Raw genomic sequence first — 27,016 nt, forward strand, 5'->3', positions numbered from 1 at the left:
AAAAGCCATAGAGGCGCCTTGTCACTCTTGCTGTGCTAAAGCAAAGGAGTTTATCTGCAAATGTTTTACACTTGGTAATAAAATTCTATTTCTGAAACACTAGGTTTTTATGGAAAAAAATACAGGCCTTAACTGTGAAATTTCTGCTAAAGAAAAAAAGAAAGAAAAGAGGAATGAAAAATAAAAAAGAAGAAAAAAGATGTTACCTCACTAAGAAGCTCTGAGCAGTACTCAGGGTTTTACAGCCAGAGAACTGCTCTGAATGTCACTTCCACAGAAACTCACAGGAAGTCTGTGTGAACATGGGGTTAAAGGTGAAGGGCCTGTAACTGTACTGATACAGGGAAGTGAACCAACAAGGGTGATAAATCATAACATTGTTTTTGAACTAACATCTCTTTGAGGAGGTATTGAAATTAAATCCAGGCTAGTATGAGGGATTACAGCTCTCCAGGAATCCGTAGCATGCTTCAACTCAAGACTAGCCTCTTCCATTCCCTGCTGTTGTTACAAGCCACAACACAGCATACCTGTCCTGATTGGTATCACAGGAATCTCCAACCAGGTCATTGTCAACATCAGACTGCAAAAGGAAACAGAAAGTTCCAGTATCAGCTGCTGAGACCATCTTTTAAAATGGCAGTATTAAATTAAACCACAACCAAATCAAATACAATTAAAATACAAGCATGGAAAAACATTTGTTTTACAAAACGTATTTTCTTGTTTGCATCATCCATCTAACCAAAAAGTCAGTTTTATTAAAGAAAAAAAGACAGACAATGAATAAACAGGGTTAAACTTGATTGGAGCAGTTCAAGCAACATGAGTAGTTCAAGCAACATGAGTAGTTCAAGCAAGATTCCTCTACTACTGGAAATAAGTATCTCTCATTTCTAACCAAGGTTGATTTCTTAAGCAGCTTTAAAAATCTACCATGGTTCTTTAAAGTTTCCAGCATTTTTTGTTAGTCACAAAGGGCTTAATCAGAATTCAAAAATTATGAAAATTCTCATCGACTTCTAACATAGGAACAGTGAGGGTTTTGCTAAATAAGGACACCAGGATTTTGTCCTAATTAAAGAAATACCAAGTGTAACTAAATCACACCACTGTTGTGGAGTCAGGCATTGGACTCCGTGGGAGTGGAGCACACCCACATTTCAGAGCACAACAGTAGAAGACCCTGCCTGGGCAGAGGTGCTAACCACATCCCAAGCTATAAGAATACACCTTGTGGCTCCCCTTTCCCATGCCAGTAGAGTTTGAAGCTCCATAAAACTCTCCTGAACACCTACTGTTAAAAGATAAGCACTGTGGCTGCATGGGCTGCTTCATTCTTTTACATCTTTTTGGACTTCAGCAGTCCCTTTCCCTAAACAAGAATATTTTTTCCTTCTGCCTGCTAACCTGGTTTGGGTTGCTGATTGTAGGGCAGCTGTCACAGGCATCACCAACACCATCATTATCCTTGTCCTTCTGGTCTTGGTTGGGGATCCTCTGACAATTATCCAAAAGGTTCTTAATACCTAGCGAAAAGTGGATTGGATGTTAATTAAAAACAATTCCCGTCTTTGTTATTGGATAACATAAAGATCAAGAACAGTAAACACACTATTCCTTTTCAGCAACTACTTAATCTTGCAATGACATTTTAAGTCTGCACAGCAAATCTTTCTTATGTGTGCATCCATTCACTTAATACAAGTTAGAAACATCGTGCTAAAGAACAGCTTTCAACCCCACCACACACACTTCATTAATTACAGAATTCATTCAGTCCTGTTCCTGTATCACAGCTTACAGGATGGGACGTTTCATCTTTGCTATTACATTTGAAGGGTTGTGATTTTTTCACTTCTTTCAAGCCTCCTACAGCAATTAAAATAATACATTACGTTGCTCTTGGACATCTGGGACAGGCAGCAGCTGGCTACTCTGGGATGTTTGCACCTTTAAGGAATTACTGAATAACCAACAACCTTAATTTATATATGAAACATGGCTTGGTTTATCTGTTCCAGTGTTCAGTGCTTCCAAAGGAGGCTAAAAGATACATATTCATCTAAATGAAAAGGATTCCAAACACAGGTTTCATGAAGAAAGACAAGGTGTTACATGACACTTAGCAGCTGGTGACAGGAAATCTCGTGTCGTGGTTTAACCCCAGTCCCAGCCAAAACCAGCACATCTCCTAACACACAGCACATTCTGGGCAAGTTTCAAGAACATCAGAGAAGCTGGAAGTGAAGAATTACCAACCATCTCCATCCATGTCATCATCACAAGCATCTCCTTTCCCATCACCATCTGTGTCCCTCTGGTCATTATTCAGGACATTGCGGCAGTTGTCACAAGCATCTCCAAAGATATCTTGGTCGCCATTTCTCTGGTTAACATTGGGAGCCAAGACACAGTTATCCTGCAAGAGACATAGATCCACATCAGACATGAACCGGGTCCAGAATCTTTAATTTCTACTTCAGTAGATTTATATAACTCTTGTATTTATTTCTACTTCCACAAAAAATGATTACTGTGAGCAGTTTGACATTTTATGTGAATATTGGCTATGGATCAGATTTCACTGGCTACCTCAAGGCTCTGCTTTGAACCACACTGTGGGAACCCTAAACATAAACACCCAGTATCACAAGGCTTTATTTGTAACTTTGAGTTCTGATTCTCATTTTGGAGGCATCCATGGTGAGTAACCTGTTTTGGTGCCCTGACTTCCTTACATGGTCCTTCTCAAAAGCTGCAGTTCAGAGACCCTGACAAGGTTTGTCAATGCTTTTGGTGAAAGGCCGTTGCCCCCTTCTGGTAGAGACTTAAACCAAAGCTGAAACACTTGGAACAGGACTCGGATGCAAAAGGGTCCAAGTCTTTTTTTTTTTTTTTTTCCCCAATCAAGCTGCTATTGACTCTCTAAGACCATCAGGAGGCAGATGGACAAAACTTTACTTCAAAATGGTGTAAACTTTCCTCTCCTATCTAGCACACTGTGACCTCATCCTCTTGCCCACACAGAGGTAGAACAAAGCTTAGCAACAATATAGAAGTTACTTGATTGCGAAGGTACTGAACCTGCATATAGATTTACAGTTGAAGAGGGATTTAACATCTTTCTTTGTATAACATTAATAAAACCAGTTGCTTCAACCTACCAGAATTCAGGTTTAGCCTCTGTGGCAAAACAACCTGAGACAGACCTGTAATTGCTAGTCTGCCCTAGCTCCACATGGACATTTGTGCTCTGGACAGGGTGTTCTTGTTGACTTCCTTGGAAATGCATTAAGCAATACCGCAGAAGTATCTTAATGTAGAACAACAGTGGGCATATGAGGATACAGGATGAACACAAAAGAGCTTCTACAGTCTGAATTTATTCCGATACATTTTTCAGCAGTGTGCCCACATGGAAACCTCTTTCACTTTGAGAACATGATTCAAAGCTTTTTCAAGTTACCGGCAAGACACCTATTAATTTATGTGGGTTTTGGATCCCTCATAGCATGCGATGTTAGGTCAACCTGCTCTTTAAAAAGAAAGACACTAATGCAAGTAATGTTCCTGAAGGAAAGCGTAACAGAAGGACAAAAGTTCTGTATACAAAAACGTCTAGAATTCAATGCTAAAATATAATAATGAAGCATACACTGGTGGGATTTAAGGCTGGGTGAGACAGCCTGGGTATTTTAGGTCTTATAATAGCGAGCATTACATAAAAGAAAAAGACACGATTTAGAGAGCTGCTGACAGTGATGGGTATGGGATAATCTGTGGCAAATATTAGTGAGCCAGATTTCAAAATCACTGCCTATTGCATAATGTGAAATCCTTCTGTTTGCACAGAGCCCTGCACCCTGATCTATACACAGCACCTGCTCATTGGGAATGCCATCTCCATCTGCATCATCATCACAGGCATCTCCTATCCCATCACCATCAGCATCTTCTTGTCCAGAGTTTGGGACAAATCGGCAATTGTCCTAGAGAAAAAAAGAGACATGTCTTGCATTCTATAAGTAAACTGGATGCCTTCATAATCTGAAAGAATTTTTCTATTATTGTTTTAATTAATCGATTAATCAAATTAAATACAATTTATCCAGAGGAATTCAGTGACTTGAAAAAATATTTGCCAATACATCTAGTCCTGTTTCTTCCACTGTTTCTCTTCACCCCTTCATGTTCTGAATTACTGCAGGATTAAGAAAGAATTTCTTACCTTTCTGCAGTTTTCAGCAGAGCACAAGAGTTCTTCGTTAGGGTAGCCATCAATGTCAACATCTTTTCCACAAATATAACCATCACCAGCCCAGCCAATGCCACACTATCAATAAAACACGATGGTAGTACTACCAAAAGGTTAATGAGTCACTGTAGCAATATCCAAGAGGGAAACCCTACATCAGACTTGAAAACACTAACATACAGAAGGCATGGACAGACACTGAAGTACAATGAGGTACATTTCAGCATGCTTCTATGTGGAAGGAAAATCTTTGTTTCAAGCTCTCTATAACTAGGCACAGCTAGAAAGAGCCAAGACTTGATGTTAAATGGAATGTGTGCCTGCAACACCTTATGATTTCAGTGGGAGCTATAGATTTCTTTTAGACACTGGTCAGGAACAAATTTTGGTTCTTCACCTGCAGGTGGAGGAAAAGAAAAGAGGAGACCCAGGCAGAATATGCACCTAGCATCTCAGTAAGGGGCCCACGGTTAGATGGGATGACTGTGTTTTGTTCAGTATCTCAAAAGTACATCTGCAACTAGAGGAAGTTTTAAGAGAAAACTGTGCTAACAGTTACTGTTTGCATCAGCAAGCAAACCACGTGCATCTGCACACAAGTTTCTCCTAGCCAATTAAGTTGGTATTGTTTCAAAACAATGCCTAATTTGTGTTGTAACTGAAGATACATGCATAGACCTGCATGTCACACTCTGGCCTCCCCTTAAAATGAGGACTTGCCTAACACAAGTATCTAGGCATCTTCCCATTACAGCACGGACTTAAAATATCCTAGATTCTTCTTTGAAATAGATGTACTTAAAAATGAGACCAAAGCAAGTGCCAGCAAAAGCACACACTGTATCCAAATTTAGGATGCAGGATTAGTCTCTTGCTTCCACTTGCAAGCTGGAAAAACTAAGTAATATACTTCAGTTAGACTCTTACAATGGAAGTTCATATGCCACTTGGTGCTCCTTTGCTCCCATGCCTGGAAAACACAGTACAGCCTACCTTGCTTAGAATCTGTGGTCTCACTCGGAAAAATACCATCTCTATCAGGAGGCAAATACAGGCACATTGGGTATGCAGAGAGGATCCCTACTCACAGCTATGTAGCTGAGCACCAGGAGAGGAATTTGTCCTTGTGATGTCTTCTGTAGAGTGACACTTGACAGTCCTTTCTGAGGACACTATAGAAAGTCTATAAAAGCCATTCTCAAAAGATCTAATTACACAGACACAGCAAATAAGGTACATAAGTATGGCTGCGTTACAGACATATCACAAGAAGAAAACAATTGCAAGATAGACTTAGCCTGGTTATTTTTGTAGCTGGTCTGGGCCAGTGTGCCACAATCTGGTTAGAACACCCAACTATCTAAAATGACCGCAAAGGCTTCCTCAGTTCCAGCCAAAAAAAGGCTATTTTTCACTGTACAAATGCATGAATTTGTGAACTCACAATACATGTCACCTCTCCTCTCCTCTCCTCAATACAACGGGCATGGACACTGCACGGATTGAGGGCTCGATTTCTGCAGCTCCTCTCAGCCTGGCATCCCCTGGCTTGGTCTCCTGTGTATCCTGGTTTGCACTGGCCACAGTGGTAAGACCCCTGTAAGAACAAAAAGTTACTACCCAACCTCTTAACAGGACTTTTTTTTCTTTTAAAGCAAGCATGTGAGCGGGATTCATGTCACACTGCTTATGCTGTGAAACTGTAGTTTTTCATCGATTGAGGCCTCTTGCACTGTGAACAAACTTTATTTTCTTCGTGAAATACAGGTTTGGCTCCCACAGTTTCCAGCACGCTGGAAAACATGCTCAACTCTCACCTGTTTAGACCAGCCTTTTGTTAAGCCAGAGAAAAGTCATGTAGCAGCAAAAGCTTCTTCATGATGCCTTGTCCCTGCCAGCACCACTCTGTGCTGCTTCCAGTGGCCAAAACTTTGTGTAAAATTCTAGGCAGCACCTGCCTAATCAGTCTGGATGCTCTTATTTCAGTGTAAAGCAGACCCATCAGTTATCTAAACTCAACTGGGCACAACTTTTAATCAAAGAGAGACAAGAAAGTTCATCACATCTTTGCCCCATTTTATTTATTTGAACTTCAATGTATTTAAGCCAACTTGAGCTAAATCTTTTTCTTCAGAAATGAATTCAGGAGTTGAAGACACAGTCATCCTCATTTACACTGCAGTAAGAACATCCATGTAACCTTTTCCAGTGGTTTACCTAGATGCATACATCTATGTATTTTACATTTATGCCACTCTCTTGTGTAAACAAACCCAAAGAAGCTAAGACAAGTAATCTCAGTGTGTGCTGAGACAATCACTATGAGAGATGTAAATGGATATATGCTGATAAGAATGAGTCTTCATGCATCTAATGTGGCTTTTGTCTCTATCTCACGTACTTGTAGATTTGTAACCTATAACATAAAAATTAATTGAAAACAATCTTTTTTCCTTATAGAGAATAATTATTTTTGACATGTCAAGGAACAGAAACAGGCAGATCTCTGAAAAGCTTGTGCATCCATCCCTTTTGTGAAAGTGAGGTGCTTCACACAACTTCACTGTTCCTGTACAAAGCCTGTTGGAGGAACTGTGAGGATTGTCCCAGTCCACCATGATAGAGAGATACATTTACTACTATCCTAGTTTCAGCTGCGGTAGCGTTAACTGTCTTCCTAGTAGCTGGTACAGTGCTATGTTTTGAGTTCAGTGTGCAAAGAATGTTGATAACACTGATGTTTTCAGCTGTTGCTAAGTAGTGTTTAGACTAAAGTCAAGGGTTTTTCAGCTTCTCATGCCCAGCCAGCGAGAAAGCTGGAGGGGCACAAGAAGTTGGCACAGGACACAGCCAGGGCACCTGACCTAAACTGGCCAACAGGGTATTCCATACCATGGGACGTCACATCTAGTATAGGAACTGGGAAGTGAGGGCGGGGAATCGCCGCTCCGGGACTAGTGGGGTGTTGGTCGGTGGATGGTGAGCAATTGCACTGCGCATCATATGTATATTCCAATCCTTTTATTATGGCTGTTGTCATTTTATTAGTATTATCATTATCATTATTAGTTTCTTCTTTTCTGTTCTATTAAACCGTTCTTATCTCAAGCCATGAGTTTTGCTTCTTTTTCCCAATTTTCTCCCCCATCCCACTGGGGGGGAGGGGAGCGAGTGAGCGGCTTTGTGGTGCTTAGTTGCTGGCTGGGGTTAAACCACGACAACTACCCAACTGGGCACTATTTTTGTCCTCTGTTCATACCTTAATTCCAAATTTAAACTCTGTGCTGTCTGCACACTTTCAGGCTGAAGATGAAGATATACAGATGATCGAAGAGTAAAATAATCACTGGGCCGTGCAAATGGTATGGCCTATATAAAACACACCAGCCCGTGCACTTTCTCTTAATGGATGCCAGGGTAATATAATCTGGAGTCTGCTGAACTTGCTCAGTATATTCCATCCTATATCAAGCCCTGGTATGCATTAAAATAGCCTTTAAGGCAACACTTCCAGACCAAACTGTTTCTAAAGGGAGACAGGAGTAAAAAACCCACACTGCTCTGTTTTGACAGATGGCAGGCCACTTGGTGCCCTGTGCAAACAGAGCCTGATGGCCTCCTGAAGAGGACTAATCATGTCTAGTCATGCAGTAAGATACAACATGTGACAGAAATGTTCTACATATTAAAAAAAAAGAGAGAAACATATTGAACAGTGAAAGCAGTCCTAGAAAAACAAGGTTATTCAAAAGAAAAGCGCACCACTTTGAACACTGCTGGTAGCCTTAACAGCACCTAGCTGCAAAAAAGACCACCTTTACACCTGCAGGATACTTTTAACCCTTCTCTTGTTACGGAGAAAGCCTGCTCTGTGGAGCCAGCTACAGCAGAACAGCATTGGACAGTGCATAAGTGTCACATACAGGACAACCAGGTGATCAGGCCCAGTCAGCACGGGTTTATGAAAGGCAGCTCCTGCTTGACTAACTTGACCAGCTCCTCCTGTGACAAGATGACCCACTTAGTGGATGAGGAAAAGGCTGTGGATGTTGTTTACCCAGACTTTACTAAAGCCTTTAACACGATTTCCCCACAGCATTCTCCTGGAGAAACCAGCTGCTCATGGCTTGGACGGGCATATGCTTTGCTGGGTAAAAAACTGGCTGGATGGCCAGGCCCAAAGAGTGGTGGTGAATGGAGTTAAACCCACTTGGCGACCAGTCACAGCGGGTGTTCCCCAGAGCTCAGTTTTGGGGCCAGTTCTTTTTTAATATCTTTATCAATGATCTGGATGAGGGGATCGAGTGCACCCTCAGTAAGTTTGCAGATGACACCAAGTGCGGTGGGAGTGCTGATGTGCTTGAGGGCAGAAAGGTTCTACAGCAGGATCTGGACAGGCTGGATCAATGGGCCAAGGCCAACTGTATGAGGTTCAACAAGGCCAAGTGCCGGGTCCTGCACTTGGGTCACAGCAACCCCATGCAGCGCTACAGGCTTGGGGAAGAGTGGCTGGAAAGCTGTCTGGTGGAAAAGGACCTGGCGATGCTGGTTGACAGCCGGCTGAATATGAGCCAGCAGTGTGCCCAGGTGGCCAAGAAGGTCAATGGCATCCTGGCCTGTATCAGAAATAGTGCGGCCAGCAGGAGCAGGGAGGTGATAGTCCCCCTGTACTGGGCACTGGTGAGGCTGCACCTTGAGTACTGTGTTCAGTTTTGGGCCCCTCACTACAAGAAAGACATTGAGGTGCCAGAGTGTGTCCAGAGAAGGCCAATGAAGCTGGTGAAGGGTCTAGAGAACAAGTCCTACAAGGAGCGGCTGAGGGAACTGGGGTTGTTTACCCTAGAGAAAGGAAGCTGAGGGAGAGACCTCCTCAGCTGCATGAAAGGAGGTTGTAGTGAGGTGGGTGTTGGTCTCTTCTTCCAAGTAATGAGTGATAGGACAAGAGGGAATGGCCTCAAGTTGCGCCAGGGGAGGTTTAGTTTGGATATTAGGAAAAGTTTCCTCACCAAAAGGGTTGTCAAGCATTGGAACAGGCTGCCCAGGGAAAAGGTTGAGTCACCATCCCTGAAGGTATTTAAAAGACGTGTAGATGTGGTGCTTAGGGACACAGTTTAGTGGTGGACTTGGCAGTATTAGGTAAATGGTTGGACTCAATGATCTTAAGGGTCTTTCCAACCTAATTGAGTCTATGATTCTGTGATTCTAAGTGAAAGGTTCAACTTGCTTCATAGCATTACAATGGTTGTACACACCTTCTATTTGATCCTAACATCTTTCAAACCATTTCTACTTTTGCTATGCTTGCTCTCCTGGATTTAATATCTATGGGTATTAAAAACGTTGTACCAATTGCAGCTCTCCTCCTCTCTGTACTTATTTAGAGGGGTGTCTGGTACTGTCTAAATACCCTAACGAAGTGGAGACGTTACTCCTATAAAAAGAGCATGCAGGGAAACAGCTTGCTGCAGCAGTTCCCAGGCAGGAGAGATGAGGGGAAGCAAAGGTTAAAACTTTCAGAGGAGGTTCCTTGCAATAACATACTCATAAACACACATAACTGGATGGTGTGGAAAGAAGAGTTCCTGCTGTTCCTCAGGCAAAGTTATAAGGATACAGCTCAGATGGACATGTTAACGACAAATCAAGTATTGATTTTATTATTAGTCAGGAAAAGAGGAAAGGATTCTTTAGTTTAGATGAAGCTAACAAAAAAATTGTATTATTCAGCTCTTCAGTCAGAGCCATAAATCCAATGCTAGCCTCATGGAATTTTAAAACAATCAATTTTTTAAAGCCACAAATGAAAAGGTACTTACCAAAGTGTTTATGCAATGGGAATTTGGAACACAGAGTCCAAGTCCACCATTCTGACATTCATCAATATCTAAGCAGACCTAGCAATAAAACAGATCAACATGTAATAAAAACAATGTCAATTTGAGATCCAAGTCTGAAGAAAGGCCACTAAAGCTTAAGTCTAGAGAAGAGTCATAGCCTCTCCTGAAACCGCGCTCAGAATGACACAGACATACCCATAGGCTAACTTTCCAGTGGATCTCCAGACACTTGTAAACCCTGAAGAGACACTGTGATACAGCAAATTTCAACCTTAGGATGGCAGAGTTTAGACAAGAACTACATTCCCCTTGTAGGGTGCTTCAGGACATGCAAAAAACGACAGTAGAATAGGCTGTTTCTATCATACTTTTCCTAGTTCAAAGTCAGTTTACGGAAATCAACAGAGCTTCCTTTAAAATTGATCAAAGATACCTGTGAAGATAATGACATTTTTTCTTGTCCCCATACCAGTCCTGAGTATTAGACAGACTATTAATACTGCCATTACAGCTAAACAAACACAACTCAGATGTTCTAACTGAAGCACTCTGAGCTCTGCCTAACTACACAAGGCAATTATGGAATGACTGAAGTATAAATTAAACGCAATACAGATGCACTGATATAAACCAGCACCTCGCAATGGCGGTTGCCACAGGGACGCTGCCACCCACCTGCTTATTGCTCTTGGCATAGCTCAGTCCTACCCCTTGCACAGTTTGTCCTGTATATCCTGGGGGACAGGTCTCACATCGGAAACCTGGAGCAGTGTTCACACATCGCACTCCAGGGAAGCAAGGGTTGTAACGACACTGCAAAGAAAGAAATGAACTGAGCATGTTTGTGCTTCAGTAACATCCAGACTCTGAATATGTGCACACATCTCTCAGTCAAAGGCAATGCGACATGCAATGTCTGTATGTCTTCTGTTCAGAGCTGGCTTACAGAGGAAACAGTCTCTGCAGGTATTTCTGACCCCAGAAGGTCTTCAGCTATCTCTGTAATTTAAGCAACATTTGCAATCTTCCATTATAGCCTGCAGTTGATGCCCTAAACTCTGATCCCCAATCCATCCTTTTGCTGGGCAGGTTCATCTCCCTCGGAGGCTGAGAGCCTCCTGGAAGGGTCCAGACCACAATATCAGGAAAGCCGTGTAACTCCAACCCACCGAATGGTCCTGTTTTGTACACACAGAAGTGGCAGCAGCATTTCCCCTCATTTATATTTGGGCAAATCTCATAGCCAGAAGTAACCTAAACATGAGCCAGATGAGCAGGGATGTATCAGTGGCACCCACACATTTCTAGACCGGAGGCCCACAGACAACCCTCAGCACTTCTCCCAAAATACCACATGCCCACAGCATCGCCCTTGGCCTGAAGGCAAAATTCGCTTCATTGCCTCAGGTGGTTATACAGAACAGCTGTAACACATTTCACTGGCCTTGCGGGTGCCAGTTTGGGAACCACGTCATGCATTACTGCCTCTCCAATATCAACACTAGCTGCTAGGTAGTATTTGTAAGAGTACTGAAAACATCAGCATGCCATAATGCTGCATATGGTTCAAAGCCAACAATAAATAAGAAACATGAGAAAGAAATATTGAAGAGTTTTAAAAATACACCATCCCCCCCCCCGCCGAGCTAACAGAAAAACATCCTCAAGATGGAGGGAGAACAAGCCAAAAGATATCCACCTACAACAAACATACAACTTGTAACCAAACACACACACAAAGGAGCAAGAAAAGGTATGTTTAATATCAAAGCATGTTTGACAGAAAGATTTGTTAGAAGTAGGTCCACGAGCATAAGGAAAATGCAAAATGTAGGACAGACATTTTGTGCTCCTTATTTGCTACGGATTTTTTATTGTAGGCAGCAGAGGGCACTCAAATTACACCATACACAGAGCAGAGCTGCAGCTCCCAAGATACAGGCATCAGTATATAAAAGTAATGTCTTCAAACTGGTAATGAATAAGGGAGCATATTGCAGAAATGCTAACAGCCTCAGAAAAGATGATAGTAGCTCTTAGTGAGGAAGCTTCTAGATTTGTCTTTATCAGAATTTGTACATTAACTTCTTTTTAAATGCCAGTTATTAGGAAATACAGAAATAGTTTATACAGTAGAAAGGTGCTCCCCAGAAGAGATTGCTGAAGAGGTTTAAAAAAAAAAAAAAATTACTTTCCTTCTTAGTCTCAGCTAACTCAGGAAAACAAATAATATGACGCATCCCCTCTTATTAGACAATGAAAAGCTATTGCCATTTTTTATCTCTTTTTTTCCCCTCTGCGCAACCATTAGTGAAAATCCAGCTGTTAAAGGAGATGTTTACTGGTGAACAAAACCACACCAGACTAGGTGGCATTTTAATAGCAGCGTCCATGTGAAGACCTCATATAAGCAAGACTGTATCTCTGTGATACCATTTTGGCAAAATTTCCTTGCTGTTTCTAATGTGAGATCAGGTCTGCCATGTGGAGTGGTTGCAGGAACATGAAGGCACGTCAGTCTCCAGTGGCAGAGCCTGAATGCTCACAGAAAACTATGTTAATGTCAGGACAATACAGATCAGCCTTGGTTTGTTTTCCCACCACTGCTCTCATGGATAGAGTTGCTCCAACCCTGAAAATGGCAGGGAAGAGATTATTGCCATGGTCTGCCTCAGTCTGGGTATGGCTCAAGAGGTGGAACCCGTCCATACTGGTGGGCTCCACCTAGGCTGGCTTGAGTCTCTCACCAATGTTGTCTGTGGCATGAAATTTGCCACAGCTGTCTCAGCTTCACTTCTTGCATTCACGTTTCAGAGCTTCACCTCCAGTTTTTGCACCTTCTGTTGCAGCAGACACAGTCCATGTCACATCAGGCAAAAGAAAAGACGTCACCTAAAACTCAGGAAACTGCCACACTCAACCCACTTTCTCTCCACAGTGTTTTTCACAGACAGATAGAAGTTGGGCACATTGCATGCTGTCTGCTGATACGCTACAGGAGGGAGTTAACCAAAGGAGCAGTCAAAGAACATCTCCTGTTGGCTAAGAAGGAGAAAAAAGGAATTGCTTTTGCTGTTTTACATCATTAGGCAGGTACATTGGTAGTACCGTGTTATCCACAGGCACAGTTAATGACCTAATTCTCCTGGTTCCCTAATGTACTATATGCAGGTGCTTTTCCACAAAACTCACCAAAGAGTAATGGCAAAAATCACCACACAGAAAAAATGCGGTGAAGCTGTAAGTGGTTTTGGTTTTTGTGTTCTGAGTTAGTGTCACATTCCAATTAACACAGGTTTTACTTAATTGTTTAAGATATTGTAAATTTATTAACTCAGTCCTCAATACAAGCAAGCTCTGAATTTCTAATATACAGCACAAGGAAAAAAACCAGACTTAAGTCGACATTATCAGCTTTCAACACAACTATAAAGAAGCAAAAGGAACAATAACAGTAAATGTTTATTTTCTTTCACAGATTTTAAGGTAAGGCTGAAAACATGGCTCCAGTTTGGGTTGAAGAAAAAACTTTGGTCTCCAAGGCTGGTTCACTACAATTTAAAGAAATAAAGCCCACAGTGACAAGAAGTGCTTCTGCAGCCTATAACAGAAGCTACTGCATCTTCTTGTGGAATAGAAACAACTACATCAAAGGCTTGTTTTGGTTGGGCTTTGGTTTTTTTTTCAAACATTAAACTCCTTTAAGTGACTTCTCAACTCACCAGGGTATTTCAAGTTTTCACACACATAACCTCCATAAAGTTGCAGCAACAGCAAAATACAGAGGTAGAATCAAATCAGAATGAATTAATATTCACTGTGCAAGCAGTCAGCAAATCCTAAAGACAGCAAGCATCAGCAATCCATTGATATGTATGAAACAGTTGCTTTTTAGCTCCCCCCCCCCCCTTTTTTTTTTTAATTCAGTGAAACTCACTGTTTTACCTCGTCGATATCTGAGCAGGTAATTCCATTTCCCGTAAGCCCTTCAGGGCAGGGGCCGCACTGAAATCCCTCTGCTGTCTCCACGCACCTGACTCCCCTGAAGCAGGAATTAACTTCACATTTGGGTTTACTGCGCCTAGGAAGCTGAGTTGGAAAATTCACAGTTCCCAAACCTTTAATGCAGAAAGAATAACAGTTTCAGCAATTGAAATAAACATCCATCATGGCTTTCAGCTGGCAAGCGCTCTGAGGAGATCCCCAAGACGCTGCACAGCAGGGGCTTTGTGGTTCTGCGCTGCACTGCTACCAGCTGTGCTGTGGCTGAAGAGACTTCATGCTGGGAATGGCCCAGCAGCTTGCTGCATCCCCAGACAGGGGAAATGAAGGCTATTTTGTTAGGTCCACATGCTTCTCCTGGTTACACTTGGGAGCCCTCCTGCTAGGTTAGTCCCAGCACAGATTGGATGCTGGCCAGGGGTGGAAACTCTGAAAGCCAGCAACCTCAGATAGCCCAAGACACTTGAGTGTGATGGTACAAGGCATTTCTCTGTCTAAATCGGCAACACTATCACTTCATAAGAAAAACAGTGCCATGGTTTCGCAAAAGCATATATGACAGTCTACAAATAATAAAGAAAGAAGCAGCAGCAGCTGGCAGCCCACTAACATGCAGTAGGACATGCAGGTACACTGGCTTAGGTGCACAGAGACCAGCCCTGAGGAAAAGCAAGGTTTTCTGAGACTCTGGCAGGTGCTGAACCTTGGTACTGACGCATGCAGGATTTAAAGATGACTTCTTTGGCACTTACGCATAAAGGTTTACATGGCTGGAGCTCAACTTGAGTTTTGATGAGGCTGACAGACTGGGAGAAGAAATAACTAAAAGGCCTGATGAGTTTAAGGCCTTTTGCCCCACTCAGTAAGGGAGTATTTTGGTTTTTATACTGAGTGCATATGTGTCCTGATCGTCAGTTGTGTAGGAGGGCTATGCAGTGGCATTTGGGAAAGCATTTATTTCTTCCATTTAGTGAAAAGATGGAGACCATCTTTTGGGTCTTACTGCTGTTAACCATTGACTGCCTACTCAGAATCAGACACCTTTCAGGTGGACTGCAGAGGATCTTCCTTAGACTGACAATACCAGCTAAAGCAGAGCATGATTCCTCCCTTGTCCTACTAAGATTCTTCATGAGATACCTGGCAGGCAATGTCTCCCTCCCCAGGAACACGTGGCACAGCTTTGTGGCAGAGCGAGAACAGACAGTACAGGGTGAGTAGTACTGCTTGGTTTAGTGGAGTTTTATCCCCCAATAGGTGATTGTCACTTCTATGGAAACCGAAAGCTTTTTCTCTAATGAAAATCTATTTTAAACTTGTGTCCAATACATCTGGAACTTTGGACACAGTATTTTTAAAAAAGTAATTCTTAGAAACCACATAAAGCTGATGCAATCAATACTAGTTTTAGAACGACTGTACATCTCATCTGGTTGCCTTTTACAGGCAATTAACAGGAATACTTACCACATGCTTGGCACTCAGCTATGGTATTTCTCAGGAAAGTTGTTTCTTTGACCTTGAGGATATAGAAAATAAACATTATTTGGATACACGCAGCTGCAGTTTGTACCTGGCTGCTAGAAGAACCATCATCATTTTTCCCCAGGATGCCACTCAAAGCATGCAACATAGGTACTCTATCTCAAAATGAGATGCTCTTTGTACCCCATAAAATTAAGGACAGTGATAATGGTTGTACTTTAGTTCAGTCTTCATCAACAGGACCTTTAAGAATGACATGCTTAATTAAAGGCATGGGCCACCAGCAATTCCAGTTCTGACACTCACCAGCAAGTGGTACAAAAGTAATTTCAGGTCTGTGCAAGAGATCTCTCTCTATCTAACAATGGGCTAGGATGGCTACTCTAGTTCCTCCCCACTTAAGACACTAGATTTTCTGGATCTGAATAAGCAAGTCCCCAACACTTCCACATTCAGTGATCCTCCACAATGAGCACAGGGTACCAGGACCTATATGGTTATTTCTTCTCCACGGTGTTGTGCCTCTGAGGCAATGAACTCTACCCAGGAGTTTATTGCTTATATGAATTCTGCCCTGACTCTATCAAAAGTGGCAAGCTTGGGGTATTTCACACTGAAGCCTTTATACAGTACCTGTTGTCTGAGAAGGTCTTTCACATCTCCCAGTATTTGGTTCATCTGCATCATCTGACCCATCAGCTGCCTATTAAAATCACCTGCAGGGAAACAGCAATGAAAAAGAGTGCACAATGCACATAACTCCCCTCCATTTGCCATGATAATTTCTGCAATACAAGATGGAAACACTGTGAAGAGCCAAGGAGGGCAGACATTACTGTTACTTAAGCCCTGTAGGAATCCTTAGAGAAAGAGTGATTTGCATGAACTCAAGGCTTTTCTGGACTGAACTCCACTATATACCACAGAAACAGGCAAAGCAGAAACCTCTCCACAGAGAGAAAAGCAGTGTGTGATTTTTCCACCACTATTTCAGTGTCAGGGGTCTCTAGTAAGACCTAACAACACTGGCAACTAATACCACCAGTGTTACCAGTTCCCCCCAGGCCTGAGACCTGCAACCCTAAGAGAAACCTCAGGATTTCAAGACTGGGGTTTTGTGATAACGCATTTGGGACAGGGGGGCAAGGCCAGCGCATGATGTATCCCTGCATGCAATGGATAGTCACCCTCCATAAGTGTAATCCATGTCACCAGAATGGATTCCTGCACACTTTTCAAAGTGAAGTTGCCCTGCTTTCTGAGCAAGCTCACTATGCAGCTCCGACCATGTATCTAGAGTGCCTGCTCTGACGAAAACAGCGCATTTAATACCTGCGACAGTCATTTGGCTTTTCTTCCAAAAGGCAGCTCATCACACTGTACACAAGTTTCATGGCTGCATTTGCTTCTGGGGGGCGCAGAGTTTGTAGTGACTCACAAAACATCTACTCAATGTGCTATGAACTCACACCAAAGCCAGTTCTCAATACCAACTAAGAAAGTAAAGACCTCTGAGACAAGACCAAAGTTACATCTCTAATGAGCTATAAGGAAGGACCAGAACCAACCCAGGATCTTCACATGAGACTCTTATCTGTTAAATGAAACATTAGTTTTGACCCAGTGACAGAGGAGAAGCAGAGAGCATGTTTAGTAGCACAGTAGCTTGTAGTAGTTTCTGTTTGTAGCTCACTTCTGAGTTTGTAGCTCTCTTGAGCAGTTATTTGTTTACTTCTCTAAGTCTGTATGTCAAAACAAATTTCACAAATACATGATTTTTTAGGTTCTGAGCAGGCAGGATATTTTGATATTATGTCCAATAGCTTCAGGGAGGTTTATTCATGTGCTACTTTTGTGAGTATTGAAAGCTTATATGAAAAAATGCTTTTCTTAATGTTTACCTCATTGTTTTGTACTTCAAAGCATGTCTAACTGTTTCCAAACATTCTAGCGGGAACTGTCCAACTCCTCACATACTACGTTTTCTTAATTTCAGATTTTATCATCAAAACACTTAACAAGTTTAAAGACTCAGGAACCACCTGTTCCAGAACCCGCTTCTGTTCTAGTCCCAACCTTGTCTTATTTTTATATGGGAGGAAGGCAGCAGGACTTAATATCATGGGTATTTCAGAATCCCATAGTGGAACTTGGCATGCAGGCTGTTGGGACAGATGCTGGGGTCTGTTCTTGTTTTGCTTGTTTTTTTTAAACAAAGAATGGTTTAAGCTCTATTGATTGAGATCTGAAAAAAAATTCTCAAGATTTCAGATGCTGTTTGTTGGCTAGCATCTAAATCAAAACCAGATCTATTCCATACAGTTACGTTTTGCAGACTGCTAAACTTTAAGGTGGACTAAAAGGTTATACTGCCATGAACTACATGTCCTGTTTGCAAATGTAGACAGCAGAGCAGAAACAGATGACTAACTCCCCAAAGTTGTTTTTTTTTTCCTCTTCCATTTAAAGCCAAGTCCTACGGTAGGCCCCACCTGCAGCAGAATGACCAGTGATCAGTGGTAAGAACTCAGAGAGGCCTTTCAGGGAGCTGTTGGTTCACAGTATATTGTGGGGTGGCTTTTCCCAGGAATAAGCAGGGTAAGCAGAAGGTACAGCCTGAAGCTATACCGTTATCTGGTCCTACCATGTAGTCTCTCTCATCCATACCCCACCTACTGAGGCAACTCCCCAGTTCAGCTAGTCCCTAGCTCTATACTCTAGAGTCAGTAATAACCTAAGTAACAGAATGGCTTTCACAGCAATAATTAAATCAGAGACAGAGCTGAAGAATAACTGTCCAACAGGGAACCGAAGTCCCTTAGCATGCTTATTCTCTGTGAGCCTGAGGTCATGTCAGGAAGCTACTCTGTCTTTCTCTTCCCAGGACCTTGCAGTATAGAATCATAACATGGTTTGGGTTGGAAAAGACCTTTAAAGATCATCTAGTGCAACCCCCTTACCATGTCAGGGACATGTTTCACTAGGTCAGGTTGCTCAAAGCCCCATCCAATGTGACTTCAAACACTTCCAATGATGGGGCATCCACAGCATCTCTGAGCAACATGTTCCAGTACAGGGCCTTGGATTTAGAGCAGGAGATCAGCTTGTTGCACAGCTAATTGGCCCAGGCAGGGCAAACATACAAACACTAGCTTGTGTAATTGCAGGCCACAGTGAAATGCCTCATAGATACTTCTAGCTCTCTTGGGATCAATATTGGTTCAAGCACCTCACTTGCCACCATCCAGCAAAGTCAGACTCCTGAAGTGTCATTCAAAGAGATTGTGGTTGCTTGACCAGAGATCCAGCCATGATTAAAGTATGGATGATGGGTGATGAGAACAGTTTCCTGTCAGCCCATAATCCTCCACCAAAGAAGTTGCATATGCAAGTTGCACATGGAATTACAAAGAGGCAGGTTTGAGGTAAACAGAAGGAGGTATCTCCTCAGACATGTGATTAACTTCTTGCCAGGAGGCATTCTTGATCATGCATTCGAAACTGACTGGACAGATCCATGGAAGGAAACATGTATTGAGTACAAAACACAAAGACTCCACCTCTCATTCAAGAGCGTCGTATACCAGGAACTGCTGGAGAAAAGGAAAGCATTCCGGGAAATGCACACTGTAACTCCACTGTCTTACACTCTTGCCCTTGGGTCTATATTGGCATACTGTCTCTAACAGTAGCTAGGTTAAAAGAATCTTTGATCTGGTGCAACGCAGGTATTTTTTTTACACTATGTCAGGTTCAGGTACCCTACATGAACTAGATGACCTCCAAAGATCCCTTCTGACCTGAATGATTTCGTGATGATGATTACATGCAGCATACTGATTTCATCTACCAAACCCAGTGTTATCTTGCACTGTATTTTCCTACCCACATGGGAAGATCCAGATATACATGTTCAACCTCTGTCTGATCATCATATTCTCATCTACACTTCTTAGGTGTCTCAGCCTCACAGAGGGTGGGAGGGAATACTGCTGCCACAACAGTGAGCAAATGACCAGGCACACAGTCAAAGCCACGTACAGTTACTTGAGTCCAAAGATCTCCCAAGTATTTTCCAACTAGTATGAAAACGCATGCTTTTACCAAGGTGCATAGGTGTCACACCCCTATGCACAGCTACAGCTAAGCATTTGCATTCCAGCTTTTTCTGGCTGAAGGCAAAATTGTGGTTATCTGATATATTGCTTCTGCAAAAGGGCATCATGAAGCATACACAAAGTGCAAGGCAGCTGAATTAATATTGCTGTTGGAACATTTGCACCTTTTCCTTTGGTGGATTTGACTATGTGGACTTTGAATATAGCCATGTGAGGTTTACTATTATTATACTAATTCCACCTGAAGGTTATAAGCAACTGAATTTGAGAAGCTCAGCCAAGCAGAGGCAGCCAGAGAGAGACAATATCTCTCTGTATTACTACCATTTGCATTATTGATTAATGAGCAAAAAGTTACAAATGAGAAAGCTGCAAGCCTTCAATCTGGAAACCTCACTCGGAGCTGTGAGTTTTCCCAGGAGGAAACACTGGATTACCCTCTCCTTCTATGTGCAAATGCCTGTTGATTTAGGGAAAAAGAGAGACCTTTCATGATAAAACTCTATTTTTTGCCTAGGTGTACATATGTTAAGAAGCAATAAAACAGAAGCATATGCAACTGAGTATTTATACAGCTAAAAGGCAAAACAGATTCTGTTATTACTGCACACCACTGATGCCTATATTCATGTAATGGACCCAGGGTGCTTTCATATAAAATTTGCGTACCTTGTCTCTATTCTAATCAAAAGTAGCAATGCTGCAGGGTTGGGTTTGGCAGGGGTGGCAGGAAAGGGTATAAGAGAGAGAACTTCTCATGGATCCTATTTCAAACCTTGAACTCACTTTTTTTCCCCATGGTTGTCACATACTAACATATTACAAGCACAGGGTGAACCCATTCTTCTCCCTCACACCTGCAGCAGAAGGCAGATAGACAGGGACTAGGAAGGGGTACAGATGGGGTAGTCTATCCCAGGTTTGCTGTGTCGAGAGGTTAGAGAGCACCCTCACCCATCACAGGGGATTGCACCCAGCCCCTGGTGACCTGCAGGAATCCCAGTAGCCTCAGCTCTTTCCTTTCCTCCCTGTTCCCAGCTCAGTCTCCACAATGCCCAGCACAGGCAAAAAAAGAATTGGGTTTGGAGCAGATTTCCAGACCAGCAGGTGACAAAAGGCTCAGCTAACTTGCAGCAGGACTAGTGGCTGCCTTGTAAAGGCTCTTCCCACGCAGACCCACAGGCTCTGTAGCCATAGCACCAACATGCTCTGCAGTCTCCTGTGTCCTTCTTCACACCTTGTTCCTCCCCTCTTTGGGACACTCCAGTGATCAACAAGAGATTAATACTGGCCATGTGGATTAGTGCATTGATAGGTCTTGCTACTCTGTCCATCTACCTGTTTTCATAAAGCCTGTAGCAGCACATCACATTTAGGACTAATTCCTGCCCGCAATCGTCTGCAATTTGAATACTTAAAATATTATTAAGCTAACACAAGCAGGTCACAATCACAAAAGTTTGTCTTCCAAATTAGGCTAAAAAGCCTCTTTTAATCATTACAGACTCCTCCTTCACTAGCACAACAACTCATTGCTTTATCATCACCAGCAGTGACCATTCTCTCTCCAAACTGAGCTGTTTCTAAAACATTTACAGGAAATTATCATGGCTGTAACTCAGTCGAACAATTGTTATTAATTGTCTATACAGCTCCTCCAAATATTTATTATTCTTTAATATTCATCACATTAGCTTCTTTGCACTGATATCCTAAGGAAGAACGTTAACTTCTGGTTGCAGACCTTACCAGTGTACTGAGGAACAGGTTCAATTTGTTGAAGAAAACAATCCTGCAGGTTTCCCACTTGGGCAAGTGTTCCTCCAGTGACCAGCTTCAGCTCATCTAGTGTATCCTGGACTCACAAGAAAAACAGAGCTCACAGTTCTGGTACAACAATGGAAAAAATATGAAATATCAGACAAAGTAAATTAATCTTTTAAAGTGGTTGTCCATTTCCTAAGCATGCAGGGCTCCTATACACCAACTCCTTCAGGACCACCCATCACCATCTGAACCTCAATAAAATCCCTAATCTTTGCCTTGCAGATTTTCACATAGCTATGGTTTTATTTTTAATTTTTTTTGTTTACTATTCCAATTCATAGGATCTCACATACCAGGAAGTTCACATATTTTTATATCCATGGCACATAAGAATGATTTTTTTGTTGTTGTTGAACTGAATCCAAAGCAGTTTTCCCCAACTTGTCCCCCCCTCAAACAGGTCAGGAATGTGGGCACCTCAATGATTCTCCATACAAACAGGCTCATTTTCAAGCCTGCAGTGAAACGAAACAAGGGGGCAACCTTGGGGGCAGAATGCCTTTGCACCTTCTAATGCATATTTTGCATTAATGATGATGGAAGATGCTTGTGGAAGATACTGTTTACCTTGGACTGCTGATACAGAGATGAAAGGAAGCTAAGCCAACCTCCGGTTGGCAGACAAAGGAGGAAAAGCTATTGTAGTCAAACAGATAGGGGTTGGACTCTTGCACCAGCTGAGTCGCCCCCTTCTTTTGTCTTTTTAGCCCATGTGGCTTATCATGAAGAGGAAAGCCACATGCATAGCCAAGCACTGCTCATACTGAACAGCTGTAAGAAGCTGATGAAGAGCTGCACTTACTGTATCAGCTAAGTCCTTGCAAGAAGTACAGTCCCCAACAAACACATAGACTGAAGTGAGGGAGGCAGTAATTTATTTTTTTAATAAGCTAAAAATTGTGTTTAAAACTAATAGCTAAGTATTACTGGGTTTAATGAAGCTAAGATTTCACCTGTTCCATAGAGAACTTATATTTACATTTATTTCACAAGGTAATAGTCAAGTATTACTGAAGCACCATTGTACAGAGCTTGGCTGCTGCGAGGGCTGAGGTCTGGATTCAGTGATCCAGAGGATCCCTGGTGATCCCTCTAAGTGCTCAGCCTGCTCCCAGTTTTCCCACTCACCTGTGGCTTCTCCTGGAAAGTGCGCAACTCTACTGCCACAGACCTCTGAGACAGCGCTGAAAATGCTTTTGGCAGGTCCTGAATAGCACCTACTTGCAGGCAGTCCAGATATAACTCTATTGTGCTCGATCCCTGCTGCAGGCCACTCAGCCACAAGATGACAGCATGGGGTTTCCCGTCAGCCAGCTGAATGTTGCTAAAGATCACCGAATTCAACCTCCCATCACTCTTCAGATAGCGCAGCACCACTAGTACAAAATACACAGAAGGACTATCAGAGTGTAGCAGATAACCCAAGGCTGATCAAGGAAGATCCTGTGGAAATCTGCAATTGCTCTGGTATTTTTCCACATGTCAGCTTTTGTAAATTCATCCCATATGCAGATATAAATGGTAATAATAAATGGGACATTGACTCTCAGAGCAGGATTACCAGGACTCTTGCATGACTTGTGAAGCACTGCTGCCTGCACAGCGTTTTCCACTGCTTTGTCCAGGCCTCTAACTGGCTTAACCAATGTCACCTTACATGGTGTCATGTGCTAAAATACAAGTGGTAAAGGTGAAGGGTGTAGCAAACAGCCTGCAGCCAGCAGGCAAGTACATTACCTGATAGACCTAGAAATACTCTGTAGCAGAAATGTGCAACTAGAAAAATCAGTTTCAGTGATGCATATTGCATTCAGTGAAGCCATCTGACTGTATCCAAATGTGTCATTACAGAAACCAAAGGAAGCATGATTCCAAGCCAATAACCTGCATTTCTCTGTAACAAATAGTAAGTAAAAACAAAATATAATGCAGAAAAGACATATTCCACCCCTAAAGATGACTAAGCCCCCTCTCAACAAGTTTTTAAGGCATTGGTGAATGACCTACTTGATAATTCATGCAACAAATTGTCATTTTATGAAGTAAAATGCACCATCAAAAAACACAACAGCAGACAAACAAAAACTCTTATGCACTGCGTAATATTGAAAAAATGTCTCTTTCCTAAGGAAATTGGATCAGTAAGCTAGGATCTGCAAGCTAAATCTCTTATACCAGCTAGCTAGTTCTCTCCACAAAATCTCTCCCTGGCTCTCCGAATGCATATCTTCAGAAGCAATGAGCTGAGTGCATCTAGACAGTGTATAACTACTCTACAATATTAGGTAGACCTTGTTTCAAAGATCCCACTGATCACCAGCCTGCATATGCCTTATTTCCTCATGATAATGGTTACGTGCATTGAGGAGCCAAGCTGCACAGCTGCTGGGCACCTAAAGAGTTAAGTGCTGGCTTTTGTGAACATCTGTTTGAAGTTCACAGAAGGCTACTACTGTTGGATCAAGTGAGAACTCACAAATACTCTGACCTTCAAGAAACACCTACATTAACATGAGGTCAGCTGAAGTGTGGATATAGTGGAGGGAAGAACTCTTATTATCTTCAGAGCTAATAACACCTACTGAACTCATCCCATTTCTATTCATTTAACAAATTATCTTCCCACCTCTCCACTACTAATGTACCCTCTTTGATGCTGTGATACCTCTGTTTGTCAGTGACCTTCTGAGTTACTGGGTACATCCTCCCTACTATTTTTCTAATTGCTCAGTCTAATGATTAAAAGAATCCAGATTTATACCAGCATGAGCAGGGCAGGGTATGTCTCCATCTTTAAAGTCTACACTACTGCTAAAGTCTCAGCAGCTGTGATCAATATCAGGAATGTTTTCACTGCTGTCTATGTCAAAACACTGCCAGCGCTTATATTTCCACAAAGGTGTACGAGGTCACCAGTAACTTGCTAAAAGGTAGTGTTTCTTGGCAAACTCAAAGATCTGGCAAGGCAGAGTACATTGCAGGCATTTTACTTATATGAATGCTATCCATGCCTGCTCATATGAAAGCAAGGTCTTTGGATCTGGGCTCTGCGTTCAGAGTGACCAAATGCAGCAGTAAGCTAGAGAAAGAAAGAGGAGATGGTGGCAGGGCCCAGAACAGACCCTGCCAGAATAGTTTCAGGACAAGAAGCAGTCTGGCTTGGAAGGAGGATCAAGTATTCCTTCCTCAGCCAAAGCCAAATATCCATCTGGTAAAGTAGAGTAGGCTTTTGAAGGGAGATTTTGCTGGACCACAGCCTCTGCCTCCATAAGATTTAACTCATCCAAGCCCCTGCATTACATATTTGCTGCTACAATATTCTGCACTGACATTCATGAGAACACCTGGCTCACCCATACTGTTTAAGAAACAGATTTTCAATGAAACTCCTAATTCTGCCAGAAAATAGGAACTGCTTCACAGATTTGTTAAGTTACATCACTTTTATGCACTTACCGCTGTTTGTTCCGTAATGCAATCGTTCAAAAAGGATAAGAAACCCATGGATGCTATTTGCCTCTGAAAAGTAAGCTGGTCTAACCAAAACAAGTTGAGCAGTTGCCCAGTAATTCAGATTGTGCTCTAAAAACATTTAGGTGTTATGAGCATTTTACTATCAGGTATACCACAGAACATGAGCAAACCATTTGGAAAACAGCTCTCAAACGTGACACTTTAAAGGATAACCAAGGCTGCTTTGGGCTACTTAGATCAGATTTGGGTGCTTAAGCAGAAATACCATGCAGAGGAAGGACTATGCAGATATGCACCCTTCCAAAACTGTAGATATTTAGACCCTGCATTTTGCTAAGAAGCCAACATTGGCTCACCACTTAAGTAATGATCTCCAGTCTTGAGAGGATCACAAACAGCCCTCACCCTCCATACTCTCAGCTCACATGACGATCTCCTGGATGTGGTTTAGCTTACTGTATGAAGTAGCCATATGGCACACTTGACAATTCCAGAGAAATCACCCATGAAAACTCTGCCTACTAGTCACATGCTGCCATGAGTTAAACAAGGTGTACTAATGTAATAAGCAGGCAAAGAGACTTTCATGGAACAGCCTCGCTGTGAAAAGCCTCCCTCTGTTTGATCAGTCCTTTACAACAGGTAGGTTACAGAGGTCCCCCATACACCCAACACTGGTCACTGACAGTAGAATTTTTTTCATGCTGCCTATATACATGCCACCGTCCTGTCACAGATACTTCTCAAATACAACACCAACATACTGAGGACAAAACCAAAAGAAGCCACATAACTTTCCACCAGAAAGCCTCTTTAGTCTGTTAGTTAAAGCATATCAGTAACCATCAGGCATGCAGGTACTCTTGAAAATCAAGAGAAGAGTTTGATATGTTCAAACACACATATTTGTGTGTATACATATGCATTCCTATATATAACATTTGCACACACAATTGTGTGTGTGTGAGGGAGAGGGGGAGTATGTGTGATCTATCATTTATTTAGCAATTAGGTAAGTCAGTGTTAGGAATTGTATGATGCTGATAGGGCTGTGTGACCACATCTTAACTACACCCAACACACACATAGCACAGAAGTTCTTCTTCCCCGAACTCAGAAGGATTTTGGCAGACCTGATAAAACTACCAATGTTTTATCTAACTCATTCCCCTACATTTTCCAAGCAAAAGATGTGCTTTTCTTTCGCATATAGAATTTTCCTATGTATAAACTGAAATTTCTCAGTAGAGTTTCTCAGTATATTGGACTCAGCTGCCTGATTACAACATTTGCAGCAGCAAATTATCATAGTAGTGGTGAAGTCAATGTAGCAACAATAACTTACATTATTCAACAATTTTTCGCTGAACCTTGAAGTTGCAATATATCCTAGATCTGGTCTACAGAGTAACAAAAGCTCTCCATTTCTAAAAGTCTGCTGAAGTTCCTACTCTGAATCCTGGTTAACTAATTTCAATAAACAGAGAACAAACACTTCAATTCACCCAGAAGATCCCATAAGTGCTAGGAATGTTTGTCTTGCATAGTCACATCTAACCTCCAGGGTCAGCAGAACAAGAACCTGCCTTTCATATGCATGAGGCGGCATGTGCATGTGTCCCTCACATTCCTGAGTAATCAGAACCAGTGATTGTCCCAAGGGGAAAAAGAAAAGAAAAGAAAAAAGAAATTGACTCCTTTCTCAGCATTGCTCAGAGCAAGTGCCATGGCAGAGTGGAGATACCAGCTGACTGCCAGGTCAGCTTCCCCTGGCCAAGAGAGAGCAGTATCCAGCGAGAGAAAGGAGAGACAAGGGGAGTGAGAGGAGATGTAACTAACACTTTTCCCTTGTGACGGGGGGGGGGGGGGGGGGGGGGGGGGGGGGGGGGGGGGGGGGGCCTAAGTGGTGACAGCATGCAACAGGAATGACTCAAGCACAAAGGTTAATCACACAGTTTTCAACATCCATCTGTGACACACCAATAACTATGGATCCAACACTAGTTTTCCCTTAC

The 27,016-nt window shown here is 42.3% G+C and overlaps 1 protein-coding gene across 1 annotated transcript in view; it reads right to left on the bottom strand.

The window, feature by feature from the left end:
- The window catches only part of THBS4 (thrombospondin 4), a 40,293-nt gene that overhangs the window by 8,662 nt on the left and 4,615 nt on the right, over window positions 1-27,016 (bottom strand). Inside the window, exons 3-15 of the mRNA XM_075019659.1 lie at window positions 22,656-22,903; window positions 21,450-21,555; window positions 16,216-16,298; window positions 15,565-15,616; window positions 14,041-14,213; window positions 10,771-10,908; window positions 10,075-10,152; window positions 5,703-5,855; window positions 4,232-4,336; window positions 3,885-3,992; window positions 2,263-2,422; window positions 1,411-1,529; window positions 531-583 (exon numbers count right to left, since the gene is read on the bottom strand). Of these exons, the coding sequence (XP_074875760.1) occupies window positions 531-583; window positions 1,411-1,529; window positions 2,263-2,422; window positions 3,885-3,992; window positions 4,232-4,336; window positions 5,703-5,855; window positions 10,075-10,152; window positions 10,771-10,908; window positions 14,041-14,213; window positions 15,565-15,616; window positions 16,216-16,298; window positions 21,450-21,555; window positions 22,656-22,903 (1,576 nt within the window). The remainder of the gene's footprint in view (window positions 1-530; window positions 584-1,410; window positions 1,530-2,262; window positions 2,423-3,884; window positions 3,993-4,231; window positions 4,337-5,702; window positions 5,856-10,074; window positions 10,153-10,770; window positions 10,909-14,040; window positions 14,214-15,564; window positions 15,617-16,215; window positions 16,299-21,449; window positions 21,556-22,655; window positions 22,904-27,016) is intronic.

The sequence above is a fragment of the Buteo buteo genome, chromosome Z (genome assembly GCF_964188355.1).
Source record: "Buteo buteo chromosome Z, bButBut1.hap1.1, whole genome shotgun sequence".
Lineage (NCBI taxonomy): Eukaryota > Metazoa > Chordata > Aves > Accipitriformes > Accipitridae > Buteo > Buteo buteo.